Source organism: Carcharodon carcharias, chromosome 2, assembly GCF_017639515.1.
Source record: "Carcharodon carcharias isolate sCarCar2 chromosome 2, sCarCar2.pri, whole genome shotgun sequence".
Classification (NCBI taxonomy): Eukaryota; Metazoa; Chordata; class Chondrichthyes; order Lamniformes; family Lamnidae; genus Carcharodon; species Carcharodon carcharias.
In genome coordinates, this window is record NC_054468.1 from 232,202,541 (window position 1) to 232,230,379 (window position 27,839).

Sequence of the window (27,839 nt, forward strand, 5' to 3'; positions counted from 1 at the left end):
ACCAGAAAGATGTTCAGCCTTGCTCACCTGAAGACAAAGCTATGCCAAGTCCTCATCAGAGTGTTTCTCTATGCTGATAATGCCACACTAACATTCCATACTGAGGAACAAATTCAGCAGCAAATGGACAGACCCTCGCACCTGTAAAGAGTTTGACCATCAGCATCAAGAAGACAAATATCATGGCCCAGAATATTGCCATACCACCGTCTATCAGCATTGACAATGTGATGCTGGAGGTTGTTGATAGCTTCACATATCTAGGTTCTACAATCACCAGTAATCTGTCACTTGATGCTGATATCAACACACACATCACAAAAGTTGCAGCTGTTATGTCTAAGCTAAGTGAGAGGGTGTAGAACAACAGCATTCTGACTGAGAACAGCAAACTGCAAATCTACCAAGCCTATGCCCTCAGTGCACTCCTCTACAGTGGTGAGACCTGGGGCAACATATGCTAGGCAGCAGAAAAGGAGAATAGTTTCCATGTTCGCTCAGACATATCCTTGGCATCTCTTGGCAGGACAAGGTCACCAAGAGGTCCTGGAGCATGCTAATTCCATCAACATGCACTCATTGCTAATCCAATGTTCATTGGATGGATGATGGCCGCAAACCCAAAGACCTTCTGTACGATGAACTGGTCACTGGGTCATGACCTCCTGGGCGTACATACCTCTGCTACAAGGACACCTGCAAGCGAGATATAAAGATGACGGACATTGATACTGACAACTGGGAGACAATCGCTGACGGCCGTGACCTCTGGAGGCTGACTGTTTGGAAGGGAATTGGAAGAGGTGAACATAAATGAAAAGCTCAGCTGGCCAAGAAGAGGGTCTAGAGAAAACAAAGGCCAGAGAATCATGAACCTTCTCAGCCCAGTGTCTTCCAGAGACTGCCGTGCCAGAGTGGGGCTCCTAAGCCATATCAGGTGACGCTTAATACAGAGTTGACCAATATTGTGTAAACCATCGACAGAAGGCTGCCACAATACACAAGAACATAAGAAATAAGAACAGGAGTAGACCATTTGGCCCCTCGAGCCTGCTCCACTATTCAATAAGATCATGGCTGATCTGAATGTAATCTCAACAGTCTATCCCTGCTAACCTATCACCCCCTTGTTAATCAAGAATCTATCTAGCTCTGCCTTAAAAATACTCAAAGGCTCTGTTCCAAAGTTCCAAAGGCTCACAACCCTCTGAGAGAAAATTATTTCTCCTCATCTGTCTTAAATGAACAACCCCTTATTTTTAAACAGTGATTCCTGGTTCCAGATTCTCCCACAAGAGGAAACATCCTCTCTATATCCACCTTGTCAAGACCCCTCAGGATCTTAAAAGGTTTCAGTTAAGTCGCCTCTTACTCTTCTAAATTCCAGTGGATACAAGTATAACCTGTCCAGCTTTTCCTTATAAGACAACCTGCCCATTCCTGGTATTAGTCTAGTAAACCTTCTCTGAACTGCTTCTAATGCATTTATATCTTTCCTTAAATAAGGAGGCCAGCATTATACACAATACTCCAGATGTGGTCACACCAATGCCCTGTATAACTGAAGCATAATCTCCCTACTTTTGTAATCAATTCCCCCCACAATAAACAAAAACATTCTATTAGCTTTCCTAATTACCTGCTGTACCTGCATACTAACGTTTTGTGTTTCATGCACTAGGACACCCAGATTCCTCTGAATCTCAGAGCTCTGCAATCTCTCACCATTTAGATAATAAGCTTATGTTTTATTCTTTCAGCCAAAATGAACAATTTCACATTTGCCCACATTATACTCCATTTGCCAGATCTTTGCCCACTCACTTAACCTATCTATGCCACTTTGTAGCCTCCTCACGCCTGCTTCACAATTTACTTTCCTACCTATCTTTGTGCTGTCAGCAGATTTAGCCACCATTCCTTCGGTCCCTTCATCCAAATCATTTATATAAATTGTAAAAAGTTGAGGCCCCAGCACTGATCCCTGTGGCACACCACTCGTCACATCCTGCCAAGCAGAAAAAGACCCATTTATGCCAACTCTCTGCTTCCTGCTGGCTAGCCAATCTTCTATCCATGCCAATGTTACCCCCTATACCACGAGCTTTTATTTTCTGCAATAACCTTTGATGTGGCACTTTATCAAGTGCCTTCTAGAAATCTGAGTACAGTACATCCACCGGTTCCCCTTTATCCACAGCATGTGAGTCCTTCAAAGAACAATAAATTGGTTAAACATGATTTCCCTTTTACAAAACCATGTTGATTCTGCCTCGGATTTTTCTAGGTGCCCTGACATAACATCTTTAATAATAGCTTCTAACATTTTCCCTATGACAGATGTTAGGCTAACTGGTCTGTAGTTTCCTGTTTTCTGTCTCTCTCCCTTTTTGAATAAAGGAGTTACATTTGCTATTTTCCAATCTAATGGCACTTTCCCTGAGTCTAGGGAAACTTGGAAAATTAAAACCAATGGCGTCAACCTTTCCACCACATAATGAAGGCTCACGTAAGCCTTTAATGCCAGTTTTAATTATAAGGTGTGTTAGATGCTGGAGGAAGAGCGGAAGAAGTTTCCAGGCAGAGTAATTGGCTGGCTTATCTGAAGTCTTAATTGTTTATTATTCATTCTTTGGATGAAGGGGTCAAGGTAAGGCCAGCATTTGTTGCCCATTGCTAATTGCTCCTGAGAAGACGGTGGTGAGCTGCCTTCATGAACCGCTGCAGTCCACATGATGTAGGTACACCCACAGCGCTGTTAGGCAGGGAGTTTCAGGATTTTGACCCAGAGACAGTGAAGGAACTGCTATATATTTCCAAGTCAGGGGAACTTCCAGTTGCTGGTGTTCCCCAAGCATCTGCTGCCCGTGTATTTCTAGGTGGTAGAGGTTGCAGGCTTGGAAGATATTGTCAAAGACACCTTGAGGATTTGGCGCAGTGAATTTTGTAGGTGGTACGTACTCCTGTCACTGTGCACTGGTGGTGAAGTGAATATTTAAGGTGACAGATAGGGTGCCAATCAAGTGGCTGCTTTTTCTTGGATGGCAAAAGTTTCTTGAGTGTTGTTGGAGCTGCACTTTTCCAGGCAAATAGAACGTATTCCATCACACTCCTGTCTTGTGCCACGAAGATGGGCTTTATGCCAAATAATGATTTTTAATCAACCGGCTGGAAAACTGAATTGAACTTTTAAAAACAGACTTTGAAAATATAGAGCCTATAACAGTGACTTGAGCTTTCAGCCCGAGATAGCTAACTCCGATTTGCATTACCATATATTCCACATTCCAATTCATTGGAGTGGAGTCAGTCTATCTGCAATATCCATCAAAGGCAATGACTTTAGGAGAATGTGAAGGACTCACATATTGTCTCATTAGCAAGGCATCCACAGCAATCACCTGAGGTATTCAACTGTTGGAGAAAAGCTATTAAGACTAAAAGTCAGTTTTGGAATACACGGACAATGTAATTTTTTTGAAATCCCCAGCAATTGGAGAAGGAAGGACACATTACAAGCCAACCCTTTGTCTGTTTTAAGCACTGTTTCCCAACAGAACTGAGGACAAGCAGCATTGGGAGAAGACCTAAATGGGAACCCACCTGCTAAGCTTTGAGCTCTGTTTGCTCCCTGCTGCAGAGATTTCTTAAAAGAATTCAACCCAGCACAACTGCCTCTCAAAGAACAACCAACTCTGTTTTAAACCAGAAGCATCAAGACCACTGCATTCAGCCCGATGCCAGCCAAGGCACCAACCTACAGGCTGTATACTCTACTTTTTTATGGTCTCTAATTTGGCCAACCTATCCTTCCTCGGTCTGTGGTCTGTATTTGTGTGAATTTCGAGTGTTTATGTGTGTGTGAAAGTATCTTATTATTTTACTTAGATTGGTTTAATGACAATAAAGCTAACCGCTTTGTTGAACTCAAGAAACTCTGTCCTTTGGTTCATTTTGATTACAGCATGTAAAAAGTTAAGTAATCACTGAATTGGCAAGTATATCCTTTTCAAAAAAAAAATGTTGCGGTCAAACACAGGGAGGGCAAAGAGGGGAGCCATTCTACTCCTCACCTGGTTGTAACACTTGTAGATGGTGGGCATGCTTTGGGGAGTCAGGAGGCAAGTTACTGTCTGCAGAATTCCCAGCCCCTGACCTGCCCTTGTAGCCACAGGATTTACATGGCTGGTCCAGTTCAGTTTCTGGTCAATGGTAACCCCAGGATGTTGATAGTGAGGTATTCAGTGATGGTCATGCCATTGAATATCAAGGGCAGATGGTTAGATTCCCTGTATTGGAGATGACTATTGCCTGGTACTTGTGTATCATGTTACTTGTCACTTATCAGCTCAAACCTGAATGCTGACTACATTTTGCTCATTGTGGACATGGACAGCTTCAGTATCTGAGGAGTTGTGAATGATGCTGAACATTGTACAATCATCAGCGAACATCCCCACTTCTGACCTTATGATGGAGGAAAGGTCATTGATCAAGCAGCTGAAGATGGTTGGGCCTAGGATGGTATCCTGAGGAACTCCTGCAGTGATGTCCTGGGACTGAAATGATTGCTCTCCCACAACCTCAACCATCTTCCTTTGTGCTAGATATGACTCCAGCTGATGGGGAGTTTTCCCAATTCACATTGACTTCAACTTTCCTAAGGCTTCTTGATGCCACACTCAGTCAAGGGCAGTCACTCTCACCTCACCTCTGGAATTCAGCTTTTTTGGCCATGTTTAGACCAAAGATGCAATGAGGTCTGGAGCAAAGTTGTCCTTACAGAACCCAGACTGAGCATCAAGGTACATTTTTCCTTAGTTCTGCTGAAGAGTCATACAGACTCGAAACGTTAACTATGTTCCTCTCCGCAGATGCTGTCAGACCTGCTGAGTTTTTCCAGGTATTTTTGTTTTTTGTTTCGGATTTCCAGCATCCGCAGTTTTTTGCTTTTATCAAGGAACATGTTATTGTTAAGTGCCGCTCGATAGAAGTGTCAGTTACACCATCCCTCGCTTTGTTGGCGATTTGACAGTGGACTGATGGGACTATAATTGGCCGGGTTGAATTTGTCCTGCTTTTTGTGGACAGGACATAACTGTGTAATTTTGAATGTTGCTGAGTAGATGTCAGTATTTTAGCTGTACTGGAAAATGAGGCACAGCTAGTGCTGGAGCACACATCTTCAGCACTACAGCCATGCAGTTGTCTGGGCCCATAGCCTTTGCTGTACGCTGTGCTCTCAGCTGTTCTGTGGCATCACGTGGAGTGAATTGAATTGAATTGGCACTTCTGGCTGTAGATGATAAATTATTTTCCAACACATGTCCAAAATGGACATGGGACTGAAGTCACATATAGTACTAGGGTGGGTAAAGGATAGCAGGTTTCCTTCCCTAAAGGACATTAGGGTAACAAGCAATGCTCAGGATTACTCCGCTTATTTCCATGTTACGTTGCTTTTCTAACACGAATGCCATTGAAAGCTCCACAAGTAGTCCCAAAAGAAACCAAAGGTAATCAACCCAGGCACTCATGGACCCCAGCTCCCCTAGTTTGAGAATGGAGATCATTGTGATGTCAGTGCAACAGTGTAGTAATGTCACATGATTCAAAAGGAGGCTGTAACAAGGGAGAATAAGCCCAATATTCTTTGATCTTAACCCTCCTACCTCACAATCAGGATGCGACTACCCCTACCCTGCTTTTGCAATCCCAACAGTATAGGTTATAGTATTCCTTATAAATGCTTAACTGCACTTGATCTCATTTTCCTTGGGTGTGTGTTTGAAGCAGTAACAATTGCCTACTTACGAGGAGCAGTCATTTTATGATTGATGAGATAAACTTGGCTTCTAAAGCAGGTGGTGGTATAGGTCCGTTGACAGATGTTTAACTAAAGCCCTCCTCCCCTCTCAAGTGTGTCAGACTGGGCTACCCCTATAGCAACTGTTGCTAGGGTTGACAAAGAAAGCAATTTCCCCCCCTTTTTCCTCCATTGTTTCCTTTCATTTAGCCTTTGCTGAACTTTGTACCTTATTTATTTGCAGCTTTTATTTGGTGCCCAAGTTACATTAAATAAATAGGAGAATAAAGACTATTCTTAGCAAAAAAAAAACAGCTTGAGGAAGAGTGGAGCCAACTCAATTCCTATTTCACCTTGAATGATCCAAAGGATTTGACATCAAAAACATGTTACTATGCTGCGCGTTTGGAAGCTGTTGCTTCGAATCAAATTTGTTCACCAGGCTGATTCCTGGGATGAGGGCTGTCCTATGAGGAGGGATTGAATGGGAGGTAACTTCACTGAAACAAAATTGTTAACGGGTTTGACAGGGTAAATGCTGGGAGGAGGTTTCCCCGAGCTACAGTCTAGAACTAAGAGTCACAGTCTCAGCATTTAGGACTGAGATGAGGAGAAATTTCATCACTCAGCAGGCTGTGAATCTTTGGAATTTTCTATCCCAGAGGACTGTGGATGCTCAGTTGCTGAGTATATTCAAGACAGAGATTAATACATTTTGACGCTAAGGGAATCAAGAGATACGAGGATAGACCAGGAAAGTGGATTTGAGGTAAACGAACACTCATGATCTTACTGAATGGTCTATCGTACTTATCTTATGAAAGTTGTGTTAGACTCTCCAATGTGACATGATCAAAAAGTGAAGAGTTAATGCCTGTCTAGGTCATGGAGTCTTCCAGGTGCCAAGGTGCCTCCACTGCTGAAGGGTGGCAGCCTGAAAGTACTGTTTATCCATCCTAAAGAACTCAACTGCCTTTGAGACAGTCCAAGCAGGGCTGTGCTAATACAACCAAATAAAGACAGACTTGTATTTATATACAACCTCAGGTTGCCCCAAAGTGTTTCACGGCCAATGAATTACTTTTGAAGAGCATCGCAGATGTAATGTAGGAAAACAAGGCAACCAATTTGCACAGGGAGTTCCCACAAACAGCAATGAGATAATGACCAGGAAATTATTTGAGCTCTGGGGAGAACTCCTCTGATTGTCTTCTAATAGTGCCATGTGGTCTTTTACAACCCCAAGAACGGACACGACTTTGGTTTAATATTTCAACTGAGAGACAGCACCATCGACATTGCAGAACTTCCCTCAGTACTGCACTGGGAGCGCCAGCCTAGATTTTGCCCAGGAGCAAAATAAACTACAGCCTTCTGATGTGGAGGTAAGATTGCTGCAAACTGAGCCATGGCTAACATTTTAAGGATAACGCATACACTCTGAGAGGAAGAGCCCGAGGGTGAAAACCATCCTAGCTCTCAGGTCCATGAATCAAGGCTCTGCAAGTGAAACTATGAGTATGGTGACAACCTCAGGAAACCTTTGGTACCCAGAAGTATTGAAGAAACCCCCTGCAACAGGTTCACCCCCAACTGAGAAGTTGCGAGGTCTACAGTCGACTCTGGCCATATGTAACTTGGGGATATGGTAGCGTAATTCTAATAGCATTGGACGAATGATCTGAGCAAACAAGTTCAAATCACACCACAGCAGCTGGAGAATTTAAATTCAGTTAAATAAATTTGGAATAAAACAGCTAGTCTCAGTAATGGTGACCATGAAAATACCAGATTATCATCAAAACCTACCTGGTTCACAAATATCCTTCAGCGAAGGAAATTTACCTGGTCTGGCGTATATGTGACTCCAGACCTGAAAAGGCTGAGCAAGCTATTCAGTTACATTCAAGGAAGCAGCTTATCACCACCATCTCGAGGGCAATAACGATCCGGCAGTACATGTTGGCTGTGTCAATGACCCAGACACACCAAGACTGAATAAAAAAAATGTAAGCTGCCCTCTGCTATTGCAAAGCTGAGAAAAGACTGTCAGTGACAGTAGCCACTGTCAGGAAGTTATTACCTACCATGTAGGGTCATCATTCTCTGAATGACTAACCTCTCTACAGTACATTACTAGACAAAGAAATAACTCCAAAGACCTGGGGCACCCATCGTTCAAATTGGAACTAGACTGTTAAACGAAAAGGAGCAATGTGCAGGGTTATGGGGAGAAGGCAGGAGAATAGTACAAAATAAACTGCTCATTCGGGGAGCCAGTACAGACACAATGGCCTCCTTCCATGCTGTAAAAACTCTGTGATGACACATGGTTAGATATGGGCTCTTCATGCCTATAAGGCATCAGGGCCAGCAAGCCAACAGAAAGTTTCTCTGCACCAGAGACGACTTACTTTTTCCAAATGCCCCATTCTGCGGAAGGACCTGCCTCAGAAGGATGAATGGGTAGATGGTGGTGTATGGAGATAGATAATTTGGGGAACAAAGACACTGTTACACACTACAGAAACTCTTCTTGTGGTTGGTGCTGCTTAAACGATGAGAGTTTCATCCAAAAGGATGGAAAATATCTGAGGTTTGGGATTTAAAATGCTTTCCTGTGAACCCAATAATTCACTTATGTTAGTTTTAATCAGCAGACAGAATGATGACACCCTATTGCATCCCACTCTTCCGATGGCCTTCACTACACATCCGAATTTGCAACAAACACACGGCTTCCACGGCTCACACCAGCCTAAAGCCGCATTGCAGCTTTCGTCTAGATTAGGAGCAGGACATCAGGATGCAGTATTATAGAATTGCACAGTACAGGAGGCCATTCAGCCCATTGTGCCTGTGCCAGTTCTTTGAAAAGGAAATCCAACTAATCCCTCTCATCTTTCTCCATAAACTTACAAACTTTGCCCCATTCAAGTCATTATCCAATTCCCTATTTAAAGTTATTACTGAAATGGTTCCACGGCTCTTTCAGGCAGCGCATTCCGATCACTACCCGCTGCATATAAACATTTCTCATCTCCCCTCTGGTTCTTTCACCAATTATCCTAAATCTGTGGCCCCCCTGGTTACTGACTTTCCTGCCACTGGAAACAGTTTCTCAATTATTCTATTTAAACTCTTCATGAATTTTGAGTTGCCCTGTTTGAACATCTTATCCAAAGGACGGCACCTCCGGCTGTGCTGCATTCTCTCAAACTCGATTACATCCTCCACAGAACCCCTGAGCTGGCCCCTGAGGCACAAGAGCTGAGCTCCCACTCAGGTTGTGTTCTTCTGCCAACAGAACAGTCCCAGCTGATGAATGAAATCATGTTGAAAAGTCACAGGAATTAAACGGAACATCCAACAGTTCATAGGCTTAGAAAATTCACAAATATTTTATAAATAGATTGAACCACAAACTGTTTCTTTTTGGCTTTCAGGTGCAAGGGTAAAGATCCAAAAATGAGAGACACAGATGGCCAAAAATGCTGTGAGTTCAGGTGGAACATTCTATACATATCCCCCTTAACCCACAGAAGCTTCACCCGTTGACGTCAAGATGAGTTTTACTTGCAGAAAGATCTGGGTTGGCTCTGTAGTCGTTGGGAAGAGGGCCAGAGATTTGAGAATCTCAGAAAGTGTTCAAGCCCTTGGGTCGGTTTTGAAGGCAGAGGCAGGATGGCTGTAAAGGCACGAGAGCGAACTTCTCATTCCAATCGTCAGGGAATGGCTGAACCTCCGTCAGAATTCTCTCCCTCACCCCGACTCCTGTGAGGAGGGACTCGGCCTCACATTCTCACTCACAGTTTGATCCCCTGCAGGTTCTGTCTCAGGTTCAAAACCACTTGCTCCTGCCGCGCCTTCTCCACTTTAAATGCATTTCGATTGGCTTTTTTCTCCACTCTTCGCTCCTGCATGGGGACCAGAGAGAGAGAGAAATGGTTAAAAGAGGCAACACATTTTCAACAAGCACAATAAACTAAATATTAACGGAGAAATGAGAGAAGCTGGGATTAGACACGTTAGAGCACAGATGGCTAAGGGAGGAGATTTAATGAGAGTGTTCAAAATCATGGCGGGTTTGATAAAATAAGGAGCAACTTTCCACTGGCAGGGCTGTCAATAACCAGGGAACACCGGTTGAACATGACTGACAAAAGAACAGAGTTGTGATCTGGATGACTGCCAAAAAGGGCTGCAGAAGCAGATTCAATAGCAACTTTCGAACATGAATTGGAAAGGAGTAAGTTGCAGAACTTTGGGGAAAGAGGAGGGACTATGGGGGAAAGAGGGGTGGGACTAATTGAACAGCTCCTTCAAAGAGCTGGCACAGGCACAATGGGCCAAATGGCCTCCCTCTGTGCTATATTATATATCATTAATATGGTGAAGTGCCCTAGTGAACTGGAGGGGAGAGAGGAGGAGCAGGTGACATGATCTGGGACCAGGTATCAGCTCAGACAAGTTCTCCTTTCAGGTCTTTTGGTAGCAGCAATGCCGTCACAACAAAGCTGCTTATTTATGTTGTTTGATGAAGTATTTTACAGTCAGCCAGCATTCAATAACATCCATTCCATGCAACTCATTTCATCCCTGCCATCAGTGATTCGAGACGTTTAGACACTTGCAGAGTGAATCTATTACAACGTCACAATAATAAATGCCACCCAATAGCCATGGTTGAATTGCATATACACACTAGCCAATCAGAACTTAAGTTTTACTGAATCACCTTTGCTTATTATAGCAAATCCTCACAAATTGTACCAAGTCATTAAATATTTTTTAAAATAGGAATGAAAAGCTATTTCTCGATGGCCAAGCTGCACCTTCCTGTCCTCTGACACACTCCTCACTTGTGTGTTATTGTGTACACAATACAAACCATCTGAACTCCTGGATGTGATACTGCCCAGTGATAAAGCCTGGAAACACTCCACAGAGGGTAGGTTCTGTTTTTTTCAATTCCTTAATGGGACGTGGGTGTTGCCCAGCATTTGTTGCCCATCCCTAATTGCCCTTGCTAGGGCCATTTCGAAGGGCAGTTAAGAGTCAACCACATTGCTGTGGGTCTGGAATCACATGTAGGCCAGACCGGGTAAGGACAGCAGGTTTCCATCCCTAGGGGGCATTAGTGAACTAGGTGGGTTTCTATAACAATCATTGATAGTCTCATGGTCGCCATTACTGAGACAAGCTTTCAATTCCAGATTTATTAATTGAATTTAAATTCCATCAGCTGCTGTGGTGGGACTCGAACCTGCCTCCCCAGAGCATTAACAAAAAACAAAAAACTGCGGATGCTGGAAATCCAAAACAAAAACAGAATTACCTGGAAAAACTCAGCAGGTCTGGCAGCATCGGCAGAGAAGAAAAGAGTTGACGTTTCGAGTCCTCATGACCCTTCGACAGAACTAGGCGAATCCCAGGAAGGGGTGAAATATAAGCTGGTTTAAGGTGGTGGGGGGAGAGAAGTGGAGGGGGGTGGTGTGGGGGGGTGGTGTGGTTGTAGGCAAAAGCAGTGAAAGGAGCAGATCATCAAAAGATGTCACAGACAGCAGAACAAAAGAACACATAGGTGTCGAAGTTGGTGATATTATCTAAACGAATGTGCTAATTAAGAATGGATGGTAGGGCACACAAAGTATAGCTCTAGTGGGGCTGGGGGGGCATAAAAGATTTTAAAATATTTTAAAATAATGGAAATAGGTGGGAAAAAGAAAAATCTATATAATTTATTGGAAAAAAACAAAAGGAAGGGGGAAGAAACAGAAAGGGGGTGGGGATGGAGGAGGGAGGTCAAGACCTAAAGTTGTTAAATTCAATATTCAGTCCGGAAGGCTGTAAAGTGCCTAGTCGGAACACGAGGTGTTGTTCCTCCAGTTTGCGTTGGGCTTCACTGGAACAATGCAGCAACTCACAGACACTTCCTCCTACCTCTCCCTGGATCATGACCCCACCACTGAACATCAAGCCATTGTTTCCAGGACTGTCACTGACCTCATCTCCTCTGGGGATCTTCCTCCCACAGCTTCCAACCTGATAGTCGCCCAACCTCGGACGGCCCGCTTCTACCTCCTACCCAAACTCCACAAACAGAACTGTCCCGGTAGACCGATCGTGTCAGCTTGCTCCTGCCCCACAGAACTCATTTCTCGTTATCTTGACTCCCTTCTCTCTCCCCTTGTCCAGTCCCTCTCCACCTACATCCGTGATTCCTCTGACACCTTACGTCACATCAACAATTTCCAGTTCCCTGGCCCCAACCGCTTCCTCTTCACCATGGACGTCCAATCTCTCTACACCTCCATCCCCCACCAGGATGGTCTGAGGGCCCTTAGCTTCTTCCTCGAACAGAGGCCCGAACAATCCCCATCCACCACTACTCTCCTCTGTCTGGCTGAACTTGTTCTCACACTGAACAATTTCTCCTTCAACTCCTCTCACTTCCTCCAAATGGGCCCCAGCTATGCCTGTCTCTTTATGGGGTATGTGGAACATTCCTTGTTCCAGTCCTACTCTGGCCCCCTTCCACAACTCTTTCTCCGGTACATCGATGATTACTTCGGTGCTGCTTCGTGCTCTCGTCAGGACTTGGAAAAATTTATTAATTTTGCTTCCAATCTCCACCCCTCCATCATTTTCACGTGGTCCATCTCTGACACTTGCCTTCCCTTCCTTGACCTCGCTGACTCAATCTCTGGTGATAGACTGTCCATCAATATCCATTACAAGCCTACCAACTCCCACAGCAACCTTGACTACAGCTCCTCACACCCCGCTTCCTGTAAAGACTCCATCCCATTCTCTCAGTTCCTTCGCCTCCGTCGCATCTGTTCTGATGATGCTACCTTCAAAAACAGTTCCCCTGACATGTCCTCCTTCTTCCTTAACCGAGGTTTTCCACCCACGGTTGTTGACAGGGCCCTCAACCGTGTCCGGCCCATCTCCCGCGCATCCGCCCTCACGCCGTCTCCTCCCTCCCAGAAACATGATAGGGCCCCCCTTGTCCTCACTTATCACCCCACCAGCCTCCGTATTCAAAGGACCATCCTCCGCCATTTCCGCCAACTCCAGCATGATGCCACCACCAAACACATCTTCCCTTCACCCCCACTGTCGGCGTTCCGTAGGGATCGTTCCCTCCGGAACACCCTGGTCCACTCCTCCATCACCCCCTACTACTCAACCCCTTCCTATGGCACCACCCCATGCCCACGCAAAAGATGTAACACCTGCCCCTTCACTTCCACTCTCCTCACCGTCCAAGGGCCCAAACACTCCTTTCAAGCGAAGCAACATTTCACTTGCATTTCCCCCAACTTAGTCTACTGCATTCGTTGCTCCCAATGAGGTCTCCTCTACATCGGAGAGACCAAACGTAAACTGGGCGACCGCTTTGCAGAACACCTGCGGTCTGATCGCAAGAATGACCCACTCCTCCCTGTCGCTTGCCATTTCAACACTCCACCCTGCTCTCTTGCCCACATGTCTGTCCTTGGCTTGCTGTATTGTTCCAGTGAAGCCCAACGCAAACTGGAGGAACAACACCTCATCTTTCGACTAGGCACTTTACAGCCTTCCGGACTGAATATTGAATTCAACAACTTTAGGTCGACCTCCCCCCTCCATCCCCACCCCCTTTCTGTTTCTTCCCCCTTCCTTTTGTTTTTTTCCAATAAATTATATAGATTTTTCTTTTTCCCACCTAGTTCCATTATTTTAAAATATTTTAAAAACTTTTATGCTCCCCCACCCCTACTAGAGCTATACCTTGAGTGCCCTACCATCCATTCTTAATTAGCACATTCTTTTAGATAATATCACCAACTTCGACAACCACGTGTTCTTTTGTTCTGCTGTCTGTGACATCTTTTGATGATCTGCTTCTATCACTGCTTGCTTGTCCCTACAACCACACCACCCCCCTCCACTTCTCTCCCCCCACACCACCCCACCCCCCCACCAACTTAATCCAGCTTATATTTCACCCCTTCCTGGGATTCGCCTAGTTCTGTCGAAGGGTCATGAGGACTCGAAACGTCAACTCTTTTCTTCTCCGCCGATGCTGCCAGACCTGCTGAGTTTTTCCAGGTAATTCTGTTTTTGTTCCCCAGAGCATTAGCCTGGACCCCCGGAGTGCTACTAGTCCAGTGACATTAATATTACCACTACGCCTCTATGTCCCCCCCCACAATGACACTGTGACATTGCCCTGTGATAAACCCCAGATACTCTCTGGGGAGTGTATGTTCTTGTGTTACGAAGCACAGGATGTTCCTCACCTTCCGTTCTCCTTTAATTTTCTGCTTCCGGATTTTCCTCTCCTCTTTGCTCTCATCCCGTGAACGGGATTGCGTTGAAGCTCTGGGTAAGTCGCTGATGTTAATTGTTTCTAGTCGTTCCAGCTGTTTAGCAGTCAGACTCCGTTTGGGTAAAACATCCAGTGGAATCCCAGTTTTCTTGGACACCTTGATTGGATTGAGCTGAAAAGAGGAAAAGTCACAGGCTGACGATTTACAACTTGTACTTATAAGGCACCTTTGACACAGTAAAAACCCTTCCAAGGCCTTAGGACAGGCACTCAAAAGCTTGGTCAAAGAGGTAGGTTTTAAGGAGCGTCTTGAAGGAGGAGAGTGTAGTAGGTGGAGAGGTTTAGAAGAGAATTCCAGAGTTTAAGGCCCAAGCAACTGAAGGCATGGCCACCAATGGCAGAATGATGAACCAACAAACAGGACCAAGTGTACAAACTAAGAGATAAACAGGTAACTCCCCAAACCACTGCTACTCAGCTCCATGTCCAAATATAAAAGGCCATGGAATGCTTTGCTACGTTTAATTATTTCTTAGAAATGCAAGTCCTGTATAATGTCTGCACTGGTGGGGGAGACCAGAACCAGGGGTGATAAATATAAGATAGTTACTAATACATCCAATAGGGAATTCTGGAGAAATCTCTTTGCCCAGAGGGTGGTGATGATGAAGAACTGGGGGACCCCTCTTAAACACTGCCCAGACATACTCCCGACCACTCAGCCTCAAAGTGCCGTCAGCGTGTGTTCCAATAAATCGACTGCTACTCAGCTGGGGAGGGCTATCTGTGGCAAAACCCTAAACACCCACCCACTTCATCCTACAGCGCAAGAGGTGTCTCAAAGGGAGGCTGCAGGAGGTTAGGAGAGAGGAACAGCATCAAATAAATGACACACGATGTGATATAGAGGAGAGAAGCTGGTCGGCACATTCTGCCCAGAGAATCTCAATGCCTGTGGTGGGCATTCTGACTTTAACCAATTGCGTAAAGCGATTGACACTGATTCATCCACCTGTTATACATCCTGCCCAATCCACCGACATCACCCATTCTACATTATAATTCAAAGTCAAAATCACCCCACACCACCGTAATCACATGGTGGACTGTGGAAGAACAGCAGGTTCCCCTTGCTGAAAGATATTACTGAACTAGCAGGGCTTTTAACAACAATTTGAATCCAATTTTAACGGAAGTAGCCCAAAATTCACCAGGTTATTTAGTTTAATTTCACAACCTGTCATGGCTGGATTTGAACTCATGGCATCTGGGTTTTGCTGGTCCAGAGTTACAAGAACAAGATGTAGTCCAGAAGGACAGGGATTAAAGTTGCCTCCACTCTGCTGCAGCCTTGGGCCAAACTACCCAGGCCAATCCAACCTCACAGCCACAGTCATAGCGGGAGAGAAAACCTGGTATGAATAGGCAAACGCTTGGTGATCATGTGACATTCCTCACATTCGCCCCCCCACACACACTTAACAAGAGGCAGAACTTGAGACACATGAACATTCAAAGCAGCATCCATTGCTCATACCTTTGGTGGATCAGTTATCAGCTTCGGATGGTTGTACAGATTTGAATAGGTGCCTGTGCAAGAAAAAAGATTCAAACTGAGGATTCAAACTAACAGATCGTTACAATTCCATCACATTGCCCCTCCTAAGCTGGGCTGCAACACACAGCCTGAACTGCACCAAACACAGGCCTCTTTGCTTTGGTGATGCTGAAAGAGGAATAAATATTATCCCAGGATACTGGGGAGAACTCCCTTGCTCTTCCAAATATCGCTGTGGGTTCTTTCACATCCACCCGAAAGGGTAGATGGGACCTTGGTTTAATGTCTCAACTGAAAGAGCACCTCCAACAGTGTAGCACTCCCTCAGTGCAGCACTGGGAGAAGTCCCTGGAGTGGTACTTGAACCCCCAACCTCTTACTTCGAGGGGATTATGCTAGCTGCTGAGCCACAGCTGAGACTGTGAAGATATTTTGATGGAGGAGGAGCCACCTTGTAACCAGTACTTACTGAGGATGGATTCACAGTCCCATTGTTCTGTTGGTTCTTCAATGACCAGCACCTCGATCTCTTCCTTCTCCTCTTCCTCCTCCTTTAGTAGAACATCCCCCCTTGGCCCCAGGTCATCGGGCATTTGACAGCTGCCGGCAAGATTGAGAGAGTTGAGAATCCCCTCAAAAAACGAATGAAATGACACAGCCCCCAACACCGACTGAGCTGATAAAGGGAGCGGGTATCTCTGCACTACAGGACTTATCCCCACTGAACATTGATGGAGTTTATTTAAGGAACACATTTTCCTAGAATGGTACAAGGGGTGAGGGATTTCAGTTAATTGGGGGACACTGGAGAAGCTGGAATTGTTCCCAGTGGAGCAGTAGGGGTTAATGTGAGATTTATTAGTGGCCTTCAACATTGACATGCAGTTGGGAGGACACAGATTTAAGGCAATTGGACAACTAACCAACTAGTTTTCTCCCCCATGTTGAGCGTTAAGACCTAGAATGTGCTGCCTGAAAAGGCAGTAGAAGCAGATCCAATAATAATTTTCAAAAAGAAATTGGATAAATACTTAAAGAGGAAAAGAAACAGCGGGACTATGGGGAAAGACCAGGGGAGTGGGGCTACACAGAATCTTTACAGGGCAGAAGGCCATTCAGCCCATCAAGTCTGCACTATCACTCTGAAAGAGCATTCTACCTAATCCCACTCTCTTATTCTTAATCCTGTAACTAAGCACATTCATTCTTTTCAGATAACAATCCAATTCCCCTTTTGAATACCTCAATCGAACCTGCCTCACCACCCTCTCAGGAAGTTCGTTCCAGACTGCAATACTATTTCACTTAAGGTGGCCCATTGTTCAGCCATCGTCGTTTCTGCCAACATTTGATTCCAACTCACACGACTCCAATGTATTCTCATCCCACCGAAGTTGGCTTTCCTCCAATTAACTATCCCAGCTCTGGATCGTTCCTTGTCCTTTTCCACTGGCCAATTTAAACCTTATGATACAATGGTCACTGTCCCCTAAATGCTCTCCCACTGGTATCTGATCCACTTGGGTGAACTCATTCCCAGAACCAGGTCCAACAGTGCCTGACCTCTCTTTGGATCGGAAACATATCGCTGCAGAAAATGATCTTGAACACATTCCAGAAACTCACACCCCACATCCCTTTGCACTATTCCTATCTGAGTCTATACTGAATAATTGAAGTCCTCCATTATAATTATTCTATAATTCTTATACCTCTCTGTAATTCCTTTGCAAACCTGTTTCTCTATATCCCTCCCACTAGTTGATGGTCTATATACTACACCGATCAATGTTATTGCAACTTTTTAATTCCTTACCTCTAGCCAGAGATTCTGTCCCTGACCCCTCTGGAACATCTTCTCTCTCCAGTACTGGAATGTCATCTTTAATACTGTAACTCCAACCCCCCCACCATCTTTTATTCCTTTCATGTCTCTCCTATAAACCTTGTACCCAGGAATATTTAACACCCAGTCCTGCTCTTCTATGTTATACCATAATATCATAATTCCGTTTGTCAACCTGTGCCTGCAGTTTACCAATCTTATTAACCACACTCCCTCCATTCACATACATGCACATTAAGCATGATTGAGGCTTTTTTTACTTTCCCCCTTACTCTGACCTCATCTAATGACTTACTATTGCCGACTCTAATTCTGTCAAACTCCATGTATTCTGTTTACCATGATACTAATCTCTGATACATCCTCCTTCTCAGTTAATACTTCTCTACTTCCCACTGCCAGTTTTTCTCCTCCCCACCCTGAATTTCCCCTCAGGTTCCCAATCTAGTTTAAACCCACCCCTAATTTGATAGCTCTTTCAAAGGGCCGACACAGGTATGAAAGGTTGAATGGCCTCCTGTGCGAAATCATTCTTTTCACATTTTCTATCCACTTACTCTTTTGCTTTCTGAGTGCGATAATCACTGATGACTTCATCCAGCCGTGTGCTATCCACCTGAATAGGTCCTTCTAGTTCATGGTGATCCAGAGCTCCGATCTCATCATCATCATACTCTTCGTACAGCTAAAGCAGACAGAGACAGGGTTACTGCACGGAACACCACCTGAAGGGTTACACCTACTTTCAACACCTTCTAGAAGACAGAAGTTTAAAGCAGAATTTCTCCAGCGCTGAGGAGTTCCATCTCTCCTGTTGCTGACAGGACAGGAGAGAAACTCGGCTGAGACTGAGAGTGAGAGAAAGAGAGATGACAGAAAGAGAGGAAGGAAATAAGAATATAGCACCTTTCACAACCAGTGAAGTACTTTTGAAATCTTGTCACTGTTGTGATGTAGGAAACGCAGCAGCCAATTTGTGTACTGCAAGCTCCCACTACCAGTAATGTGATAATAGCCAGACAATCTGTCTCTCTTGTGATGTTGATTGGGAGATAAATATTGGCCAGGAGACTGGGGATAGCTCCCCTGCTCTTCTTGCAATAATGGCCATGGCATCTTTCCCACCCACCAGAACAGGCAGACAAAGCCTCAGTTTAATGTCTCATCCAAAAGACAGTAGCTCTGACAGTACAGCATTCCTTCAGTACCGCACTGGGGTGTCAGTCTGAAGTCGGTGCTCAGGTCTCTGGACTGGGAGTTAAACCCGTGACTCAGAGGTGAGTGCGCTGCTCACTGAGCCACAGCAGACAGCATGGACTTTATCCTGTGTCTCAGTCTAGTATCTTTCGTGTAAACTGACCTTCTCAAACCGATCATCCAACAGGGTGAGCTGCTCGTTTCGTCTCATCACAGATGATGTCATGGAGTAGGTGGTAAAGCGACTCCTGGTCTCCTCCTCCATGAAGGGGAACTCTCTTTCCCCACCCTCGCTGCTGGCAACCCTCGAACCATCATCATTAGAGAGACCATCAGCCGAATCAAAGTCTTCATCCTCTGTATCCTCCCACTCCTCTTCATCATCCGAATCCCTAAGGAATGCATAACCAATCTATTCACTTTGACATTTCATCACATCTCGAGATGTCCCAAAAGAAAGCAGGTCAATGACAAGGAAACATCACAGGAGCATCGTCATAATCGCTCTGAGGCAAAAACTGAGGCAAACGCAGCTGTCAATTTGTGTACAGCAAGATCCACCAGATTGTGAACGAGGTAAATGATCAGTTAAATATGTTCAGGTGCAGCTGGTATGAGGCAGGAGCATTGCCAGGGGGTTGGGTGGCACCAGGAAAAAATTTTCTTTTCCTTCAAATAGTCCCCATAGGGCTTTTCACTGTCCGCCTGACCAGGAGGCAGGGGCACATAAAAATGCGGGTCTCGCTTTTAACAGCTTTGGGGCAAAAAAACAGCCCTAAAACGACAGCACTGAGGTGCCAAGTTCATGTCACCAGGCGGACATGGGAAGTCTGAAAGAAACAGCCCGTGCCCACTGCAAGAGTTTATTCCCCGTTCTGTCTGCGCTGCTGAGACTGTGCAGCAATGGGGAGAAAGTCCGTGATGCCGGGGTAGCATTGTGTTAGGACACGAACAAGGGGCTAACCTCCACCCCTGTACACATTGATGTTATGGGGTTGGGGAAAAAAAAAATGGATAATCGGGAATGCCGGGGTAGCATTGTGTTAGGACACGAACAAGGGGCTAACCTCCACCCCTGTACACATTGATGTTATGGGGTTGGGGAAAAAAAAACAATGGATAATCGGGAATGCCAGCCATATCATAAAACCTACACGTAAATATGCAAACAAACTATATTACAACCCACGATCGATCAAATAATCTCACCTTAATAACTGTATGAGGTTGCACAGAAAGCTCCCTCGGCTTACCGAGGCACTCAGTTTGTTTCAAGTTAAATGAAGGGTCGATGTCAGGAGTGAGTCCTGAGACAGGCTGTCAGCTCGTGCAGTGAGTGTGATTCACTGAATTCCTCTGAGCGAGCGTGGGACCTGTTTCTGACTGAGGTGGACATCACTTCTTACCTGATTATGTTAATCAGGCACAGGGTGGCCTCCTACACTCGTCTCAATTGACTAAGGGGGCCAGACAGCAAGTTCCAAGACTTTTCCCCTGTGATGAGCCTAGACTTTGATCTAGCTTTTCAACTGTCTCAGTAGATTTTACAGCTATGAGTGCCTGGACTGAGATACAAGGTACAGTATAACTGTATTGGAAAGGCTGTGTGGAGCAGAGGGTCTCTCGCTTGCCTAACTTTCCACACCCTTAGCTTTCTCTAAAGCCCCTGGCCCCCTCTGCTGACCCTTGGCCAGCATGCTAACCCTCCTTCGGTATCCCTCACTTCCCCGGGTTTAAATCACATACATCTGAACGTCTGCCTCACTCCCTCTCCCGACAGCCTTCACCACAAAGTCGTCTTCCAAAACGTTTTCCGGATCATCAAAGTCAAAGTCATCATCGAGGGCAGCCACAATATCCGGGTCGAGGTCCAGGCGAGGTCCTGAGGGCAAATCCAAACACACCCTTAATTTACTCTCTCAAATGTGAATGTGAATCACTCACTCAGGAGTAGACAGCTGGCACTAAACGTTTGGTATGATTCACTCTATGACACGCACAGCTCATACAACGATGATTTACTCCAAGACACAGACACTGAAATTATCTCCAGCTCTTTCTGGTCCCATTTACCCCTCGACCTCCCTGCTGGTGACAGTCAATTTAGCTCAGTAGGTAGCACTCCTGCCTCTCAGTCAGAAAGCCTTGGGTTCAAGTCCCATCCCCAGAGACTGGGCCACAAAAGCCAGACTGATGCTGCAGATTGCTGAGGGGATCAGTGTAAAGCAGGAACCTCAGTGTTACCCCCCCCTCACCCCCAAGTCTTACCTCGCACAGGAGCTGCTTTGTTCAGCAGTCCAGTCTCCTCCTCAAACTCGGAAGCAAAAACCGACGATGGCAGGTTAATGGAATGAATCTGAAATCAAACACAACACAGGGTTACAGTTCACTTTACAAAAGGCTCCAGAAACCCTCATTGATACAGACAGGGTGGGGGCAGAGACATAAGAGAGGGGGGAACAGACAGGGGGACTGATAGAAGGAGGGGCAGAGACAGGGGGAAGAGACAGAGATAGGGAGGAGAGACAGAGAGAGGCGGGGGGGACAGACAAAGAGGAGGAGAGACAGAGGGAAAATAGATTCCTCCTGCAGTGAATGCAATTGGCTTACCCCTGCGCCCTGGGGCAGTCAGTAACATTACCCCTTTCAGAGCAGTGGTTCTGTGTCAGTTGACAAAATTCAACCAACATTGTCACTCTCTACCACCCCAAATCACCCAGACAGCAAAACAGAATAAATCTACCATAGTGAGGATTTCGTTTGGGTGGGGGTGGGGGGGGGGGGGGGGTTGCGGAGAATAGACTCTTTCTCCCCGCAGCTCATTGCTTTACTGGTTATGGTCTTTCCCCTTTCCCCATTGTGCATACATTCACTAAGCTCCCTCTGAAGCCACTCAGTTGTATCAAACCTCTACCAGCAGTTCACGATGACCCACCATCGCCCATCGCCTTCTCAAGGCAATGACAAAGGGGCAGCCTTGCCAGAGACACCCAGATCCTCTAACATGCCATGAACACATAGAAGAATCCTCACTGACCACAGGTTCATTCATTAGCAGTCAGGGGAGATTTAGGACAATATGTAGAGGGTCCAACAAGGGACGGTGCAGTGCTGGACCTAATTCTGGGGAATGAAGCCGGACAGGTGGCTGAGGTGGTGGTGGGGGAGCATTTTAGTGATAGCGACCACAACATGGTACCGTTTAAGCTTGTTATGGACAAAGGGATAGACAAGTTGCAAAAAATTGTTTTGGATTGGGGGATAGCGAATTTTACTAAAATAAGGCAGGATCTGGCCAAGGTAGACTGGGAACAGTTACTTGTGGGGAAATCTGCAGAGGAACAGTGGGGGGTGTTCAAAAAGTAAATGGGGAGGGTACAGGCTCAACATGTTCCCTCTAGGGTGATAGGAAGGAGTAACAAGCCCAGAGAACCATGAATGACCAGAGATATTCAGGATACAATGAGAAGCAAAAGAGAGGCTTTGAGCAGGGACAAGTGAAGCAAATCAGCGGAGGCATTAGTGGAGTACAGAAAGTGCAGAGTAGCGCTTAAGAAAGCAATTAGAAGAGCAAAGAGGGGATATGAGAAAGCTCTGGCTGGTGAAAGTAGGGAAAATCCCAAGATATTCTATAAGTATACCAATGGGAAGAGGATAACCAGGGAAAGAGTAGGGCCCATAGGGGACCAAGGGGGCAATCTATGGCTGGGGCCAGAGGACATCGCTAGAGTGTTGAATGAATACATCACATCCATCTTCACCAAAGAGAATGAGGATGAAGGTATGGAACTCGGGGAAAGAGACTGTGAGGTTCTTAAGCAAATTGATACAGGGAGTGACAAGGTATTGGAGATGTTGTCAGGCTTAAAAGTGGACAAATCTCCAGGTCCGGATGATTCGTGTCCCAGACTGCTGAGGGAGACAAGGGAGGAGGTCGCAGGGACTCTGACCCGAATTTTTAATTCCTCTCTGGCCACGGGGGAGGTGCCAGAGGATTGGAGAACAGCTAATGTGGTTCCGCTATTTAAGAAGGGTTGTAGAGATAAGCCAGGGAACTACAGGTCAGTGAGTCTCACGTCAGTGGTAGGGAAACTATTGGAGAAAATTCTGAAGGAAAGAATCTATCTCCACTTGGAGAGGTAAGGTTTGATCAGGGAAAGTCAGCATGGCTTTGTCAGAGGGAGGTCATGCTTAATGAATTTGATTGAATGTTTTGAGGAGGTGACCAGGTGTGTAGATGAGGGTAGTGCAGTTGATGTAGTTTATATGGATTTCAGCAAAGCCTGTGACAAGGTCCCACATGGGAGACTTATAAAGAAGGCAAAGGTACATGGGATACAGGGTAATCTGATAAGGTGGATTCAAAATTGGCTTAGTTGTAGGAGACAGAGGGTGATGACAGAAGGATGCTTTAGTGACTGGAAGCCAGTGTCCAGTGGCGTACCACAGGGATCTGTGCTGGGTCGCCTATTATTCGTCATTTATATAAACGACATAGATGACTATGTGGGGGGTAGGATTAGTAACTTTGCGGATGACACAAAGAGTGGCCGGGTGGGGTTGAGTGTCTTGGGCTACAGGAAGATATAGACGGGATGATCAAATGGGCAGATAAGTGGCAGATGGAATTTAACCCTGAAAAGTGAGGTGATACACTTTGGAAGGAGAAATTTGACAAGGAAGTATTCAATAAACAGCATGGCACCAGGAAATTCTGAGGAACAAAGGAACCTTGGCCTGTGTGTCCATAGATCTCTGAAGGCAGAGGGGCATGTTAGTGGGGTGGTGAAAAAGTCATATGGGACACTTGCTTTCATTAATCGAGGCATAGATTACTAAAGTAGGGAGATCATGTTGGAGTTGTATGGAACCTTGGTGAGGCCACAGCTGGAGTACTGTGTGCAGTTCTGGTCGCCACATTATTGGAAGGATGTGATTGCACTGGAGGGGGTGCAGAGGAGATTCATCAGGATGTTGCCTGGGATGAAACATTTAAGTTATGAAGAGAGGTTGGATAGACTTGGGTTGTTTTCGTTGGAGCAGAGAAGACTGAGGGGGCGACCTGATCGAGGTGTACAAGATTATGAGGGGCATGGACAGGGTGGATAGGGAGCAGCTGTTCCCCCTTAGTTGAAGGGTCAGTCAAGAGGGGTCATAAGTTCAAGGTGAGGGGCAGGAGGTTTAGGGGGAATGTGAGGAAAAACTTTTTTACCCAGAGGGTGGTGACGTTCTGGAATGCGCTGCCTGGGAGGGTGGTGGAGGTGGGTTGCCTCACATCCTTTAAAAAGTACCTGGATGAACACTTGGCACTTCATAACTTGGCTGTGGGCCAAGTGCTGGTAAATGGGATTAGGTAGATCGGTCAGGTGTTTCTTATGTGTCGGTGCAGACTCGATGGGCTGAAGGGCCTCGTCTGCACTGTGTGGTTCTGTGAAGGGAAATGTTCCCCTAAATTATTTTGGCACAGGCTCATTTTCTGCTTCCTCCTCGCTTCCCCTCCAAATCCCAGATTTGTCCAATGCCTCTCAATCAGCTATGCCTTACGGGAATCTGCTGCCCCTCCTCTTCCAGCCTTCCATCTCCTGCAGTTATAGTGTCCTGACCCTCCTTCAGGGGTATACTGGAGGCCACAAGCTCAGCAACCGGAGACGCCTCCTTCAGGTGCTGCAGGTAATTGTAAGTATCATCGAAAAAGATGCCATATTTCCTCTCCTCCTCCTTTCGCTTTTGCACATCCGCTCTCTGCAAGAAAGGTGTTAAGACCGGGTTATACTGGCAGCCGGAAATCAGTTCAACTCACTCATAAGAACTGTGCATCCCTCGTCAGGTCAGCTGTGGCACTCTCATTTGTGAGTCAGAACATTGTGGGTTCAAATCCCACACCCAAGACATGGACCCATAATCCAGGCTGACACTTCAGTGCAGTGCTGCACTATCAGCAGACTCATCTTTTGCACATGACATTAAACCCTCTGCCCTCTCAAGTGGGCAGAAAAAGACCCTACAGCCACTATGGAGCAAAGGTGGCTAAATGGAGTTCAGGCACAGATCAGCCATGATCTAATTCAATGGTGGAGCAGGTTCGAGGGGTTGAATTACCTCCTTTTGTTCCTACCTGGATCCAAAGATTAAATTCAAATTCATGAGGAAGTGGCCCACACCCAGTGCCAAGCCCTATCTCATCATGTTTGTACAGAGCTCTCAGCTACACATCAAAGTGAATCACCTCTGCCGGCAGTAGAACTCTCTGTGGGGCCTTCTCATCAGCGACCAATGGATCCTTCTGGCTTCTGTGCACCAAGTGAAAGGTCACTGACGACTTCTTCTGGATGAAGGGCTTCTTCTTTCGGTGAGGCTGAAGAACAAAATTGGAATCAGGGTTAAGACATGGGAATGAGGCGCTGAGACTCTGGCTCATTCAGAGACCAGTGGGGATAACTCCATACACATGATTCAGCTTCATACAGACTGACCTTTCTGCATTATAAACCCAGCAAATATCACACCACACCCAGCTAGTGACCTAGTACCATGTCACTCACTGAGGGCTACAATCACGTCAAGGATGTCAAGGCCTTGGAGAGAGAACAGAGGAGGATTACATTGAATTTAGTAGCACAGAAACAGGCTATTTGGCCCAAATGGTCGATGCTGCTATATATACTCCACATGAGCCTCCTACCATCATACTTCATCTCACCCTATCAGCATATTCTTCTACGCATTTCTCTGTCATGTGCTTATCTAGCTTCACTTGAAATGTTTCTTTAATATTCACCTCAACTATTCCATGTGGTAGTTTAGTGAATTCCACATTCTTACCACTCACTGGGTAAAGGCATTTCTCCTGAATTCCTAATTGGATTTATTAGTGACCATCTGATATGAATGATTTCTAGATTTGAATTTCCAGCAAAAGTGAAAACACCTTTTGCTGGAAAGGTGCGAGGGATAAGAGGTTTTAGTTACGCAGAGGGACTGCAGAAAGTGGGATTTTTCTCTTTAGGGCATAGAGGGTTAAGGGGAGATTGAATAAAAGATATTTAAAATTAAGAGCTGATTTTGAGAAAGTCAGAAAGCAACAGGTTCCAGTGCTAGGAAATTCATTAACCAATGGCTACAAATTTAAAGTAATTGACAAACGAACTAAAGGGACAGATGAGGATGATTTGTTTTATTTACACAGCAGATTGTTGTGATCAGAAATACACTGCCAATGCAGGGGTCAGCGAGCACAGGGGATAGGTGAATGGAATTTGGTGCAAGTTAGAATAAAGTCAGCAAGAGTTTTGGATTGCCTCAAGTTTATGGAGGGTAGAATGTGGGAAAGCAGCCAAATGTTGAAATAGTCGAGTCTAGAGGCGATAAAGACACTAGTGATTGTTTCAGCAGATGAGTTGAAGCAGGGGCAGGGAGTTGAATAATGTTATAATGGTGAATGGCATCCTTCCGTGCTGTGACCATCCTGTGATTCTATTCTCGGTGGGAACAGTGCTTCGGGATGATGCGGATTTGTGGTCAGAAACTCACCTTGAGTTAAACCAAGGTTGTGGACAGTCTGATTCGCCTCAGATCATTGTCAACGATAAAGACAGACCCTGCAGCAGGAACAGAATTTGTGGCAGAGAGCAAAGGCATTTGGTCTTGCAGCAGGAGTCGGGGGGGGGGGTTGCTGGTTGGGTGAAGTGGTGGTGAGATAGAGCTGGGTGCTGCAGCGTACACACAGAACCTGACATTGTGTTTTTGGACTAAGTAACCAAAAGGGCCAGGGAGTAGACAACAGAGGGAATGTGATCTATGCTTGAAAAGGAAATCTTTTCAGAGCCTATTTTGAAGTCTGCCACGCAGTGGACAGAACGGTCTCCAGGTTCACTCAGCAGCAAGCACTCTTGAATTCACAACTTTCTATCACTGAGGCAAGTCCCACTTTAGAGACTTGAGCACAGAATGCAGGCTGACATCCCAAGAGTGCTGCACTGTCAGAGATGCCATCCTTCAGTAAACTGAGTTAAGCTGCCTTCCAAGGTGAATGTAAAAGATCCCGTGGTTGACGAACAAGGAAGTTCTTACCCGTGATAAAAACAACATGAGCCGGAAAATCTCAGCCGGTCTGGCAGCATCTGTGGAGAGAGAAATAGGGTTAACCCTCGAGTCGAATATGACTCTTCAGAAGAATTGGAAGAAGCTATTCTGAAGAGCAGTCATATTCGACTCGAAACGTTAACTCTATTTGACTCTCCGCAGATGCTGCCAGACCTGCTGAATTTTTTTTTTTTTGGCATTTTCTGCTTTTATTTCAAATTTCCAGCATCTGTTGTGTTTTGTTGTTAAATTTTCACCAGCGTCCTGGATGAATATTTATCCCTCAATCAACATCGCGAACACAATCTGGTCATTTACCAAGTTGTTTGTTTGTGGGATCTTGCTAGTCACAAACCAGCAACATTAGCAGGGAACATACTCAAACAGCATTTCATTGCGAAGGGCTGGAGGTGATGGAAGGCGCTATAGGAATGCAGATCCTCCCTGGCCACCCCCGCCCGGCTCCAGGTCCGCGCTGTTCACTCACCATGGCCGCTGGAGGCTGCCGCCCGTCTCCGGGAGATCACCCGGGATGAGAATGCGCGTCAGGGAGCTGCACCCGGCCTCACTGTCCCCCAGTCCGAAGCACCGAATCAAAAACCGCCGGGTCCTGAGAATTAAAACCCTAGGCCGCCATGCGGCTGCAGGCCCAGCGGTGATTGGCTGGGGTTGTGATGCACTCTGGGATACTGGCTGGCTGCCGCGCTGACCTACGACTACTGATTGGCTGGTGTTGTGATGCACTCTGGGATACTGGCTGGCTGCCGCGCTGACCTCCGACTACTGATTGGCTGGTGTTGTGATGCACTCTGGGATACTGGCTGGCTGCCGCGCTGACCTCCGACTACTGATTGGCTGGTGTTGTGATGCACTCTGGGATACTGGCTGGCTGCCGCGCTGACCTCCGAATTTTGTTGGAAGATGTGCAGCCACTATAAACCTGGTATGTTGGGAGGGTGGGATTATGTCTTCCCACACATTCAATTCTGTTTAAAAATGGAGGTTGCATAAAGTGTTAAATGTATTCATT

At 45.8% G+C, this 27,839-nt stretch overlaps 1 protein-coding gene across 1 annotated transcript; it reads right to left on the reverse strand.

Moving 5' to 3' along the window:
* Window positions 1-9,183: 9,183 nt before the first annotated feature.
* On the reverse strand, window positions 9,184-27,484 carry ltv1 (LTV1 ribosome biogenesis factor). Its single transcript, XM_041209035.1, has 11 exons — window positions 27,297-27,484; window positions 24,954-25,082; window positions 24,272-24,469; window positions 20,996-21,083; window positions 20,474-20,609; window positions 18,891-19,119; window positions 18,088-18,215; window positions 16,154-16,284; window positions 15,664-15,716; window positions 14,098-14,298; window positions 9,184-9,723 (listed from the first exon to the last, which is right to left on the reverse strand). Exons 1-11 carry the CDS (start codon window positions 27,297-27,299, stop codon window positions 9,613-9,615), a joined length of 1,407 nt encoding a protein of 468 aa, XP_041064969.1. The 5' UTR covers window positions 27,300-27,484; the 3' UTR covers window positions 9,184-9,612.
* Window positions 27,485-27,839: the final 355 nt, after the last annotated feature.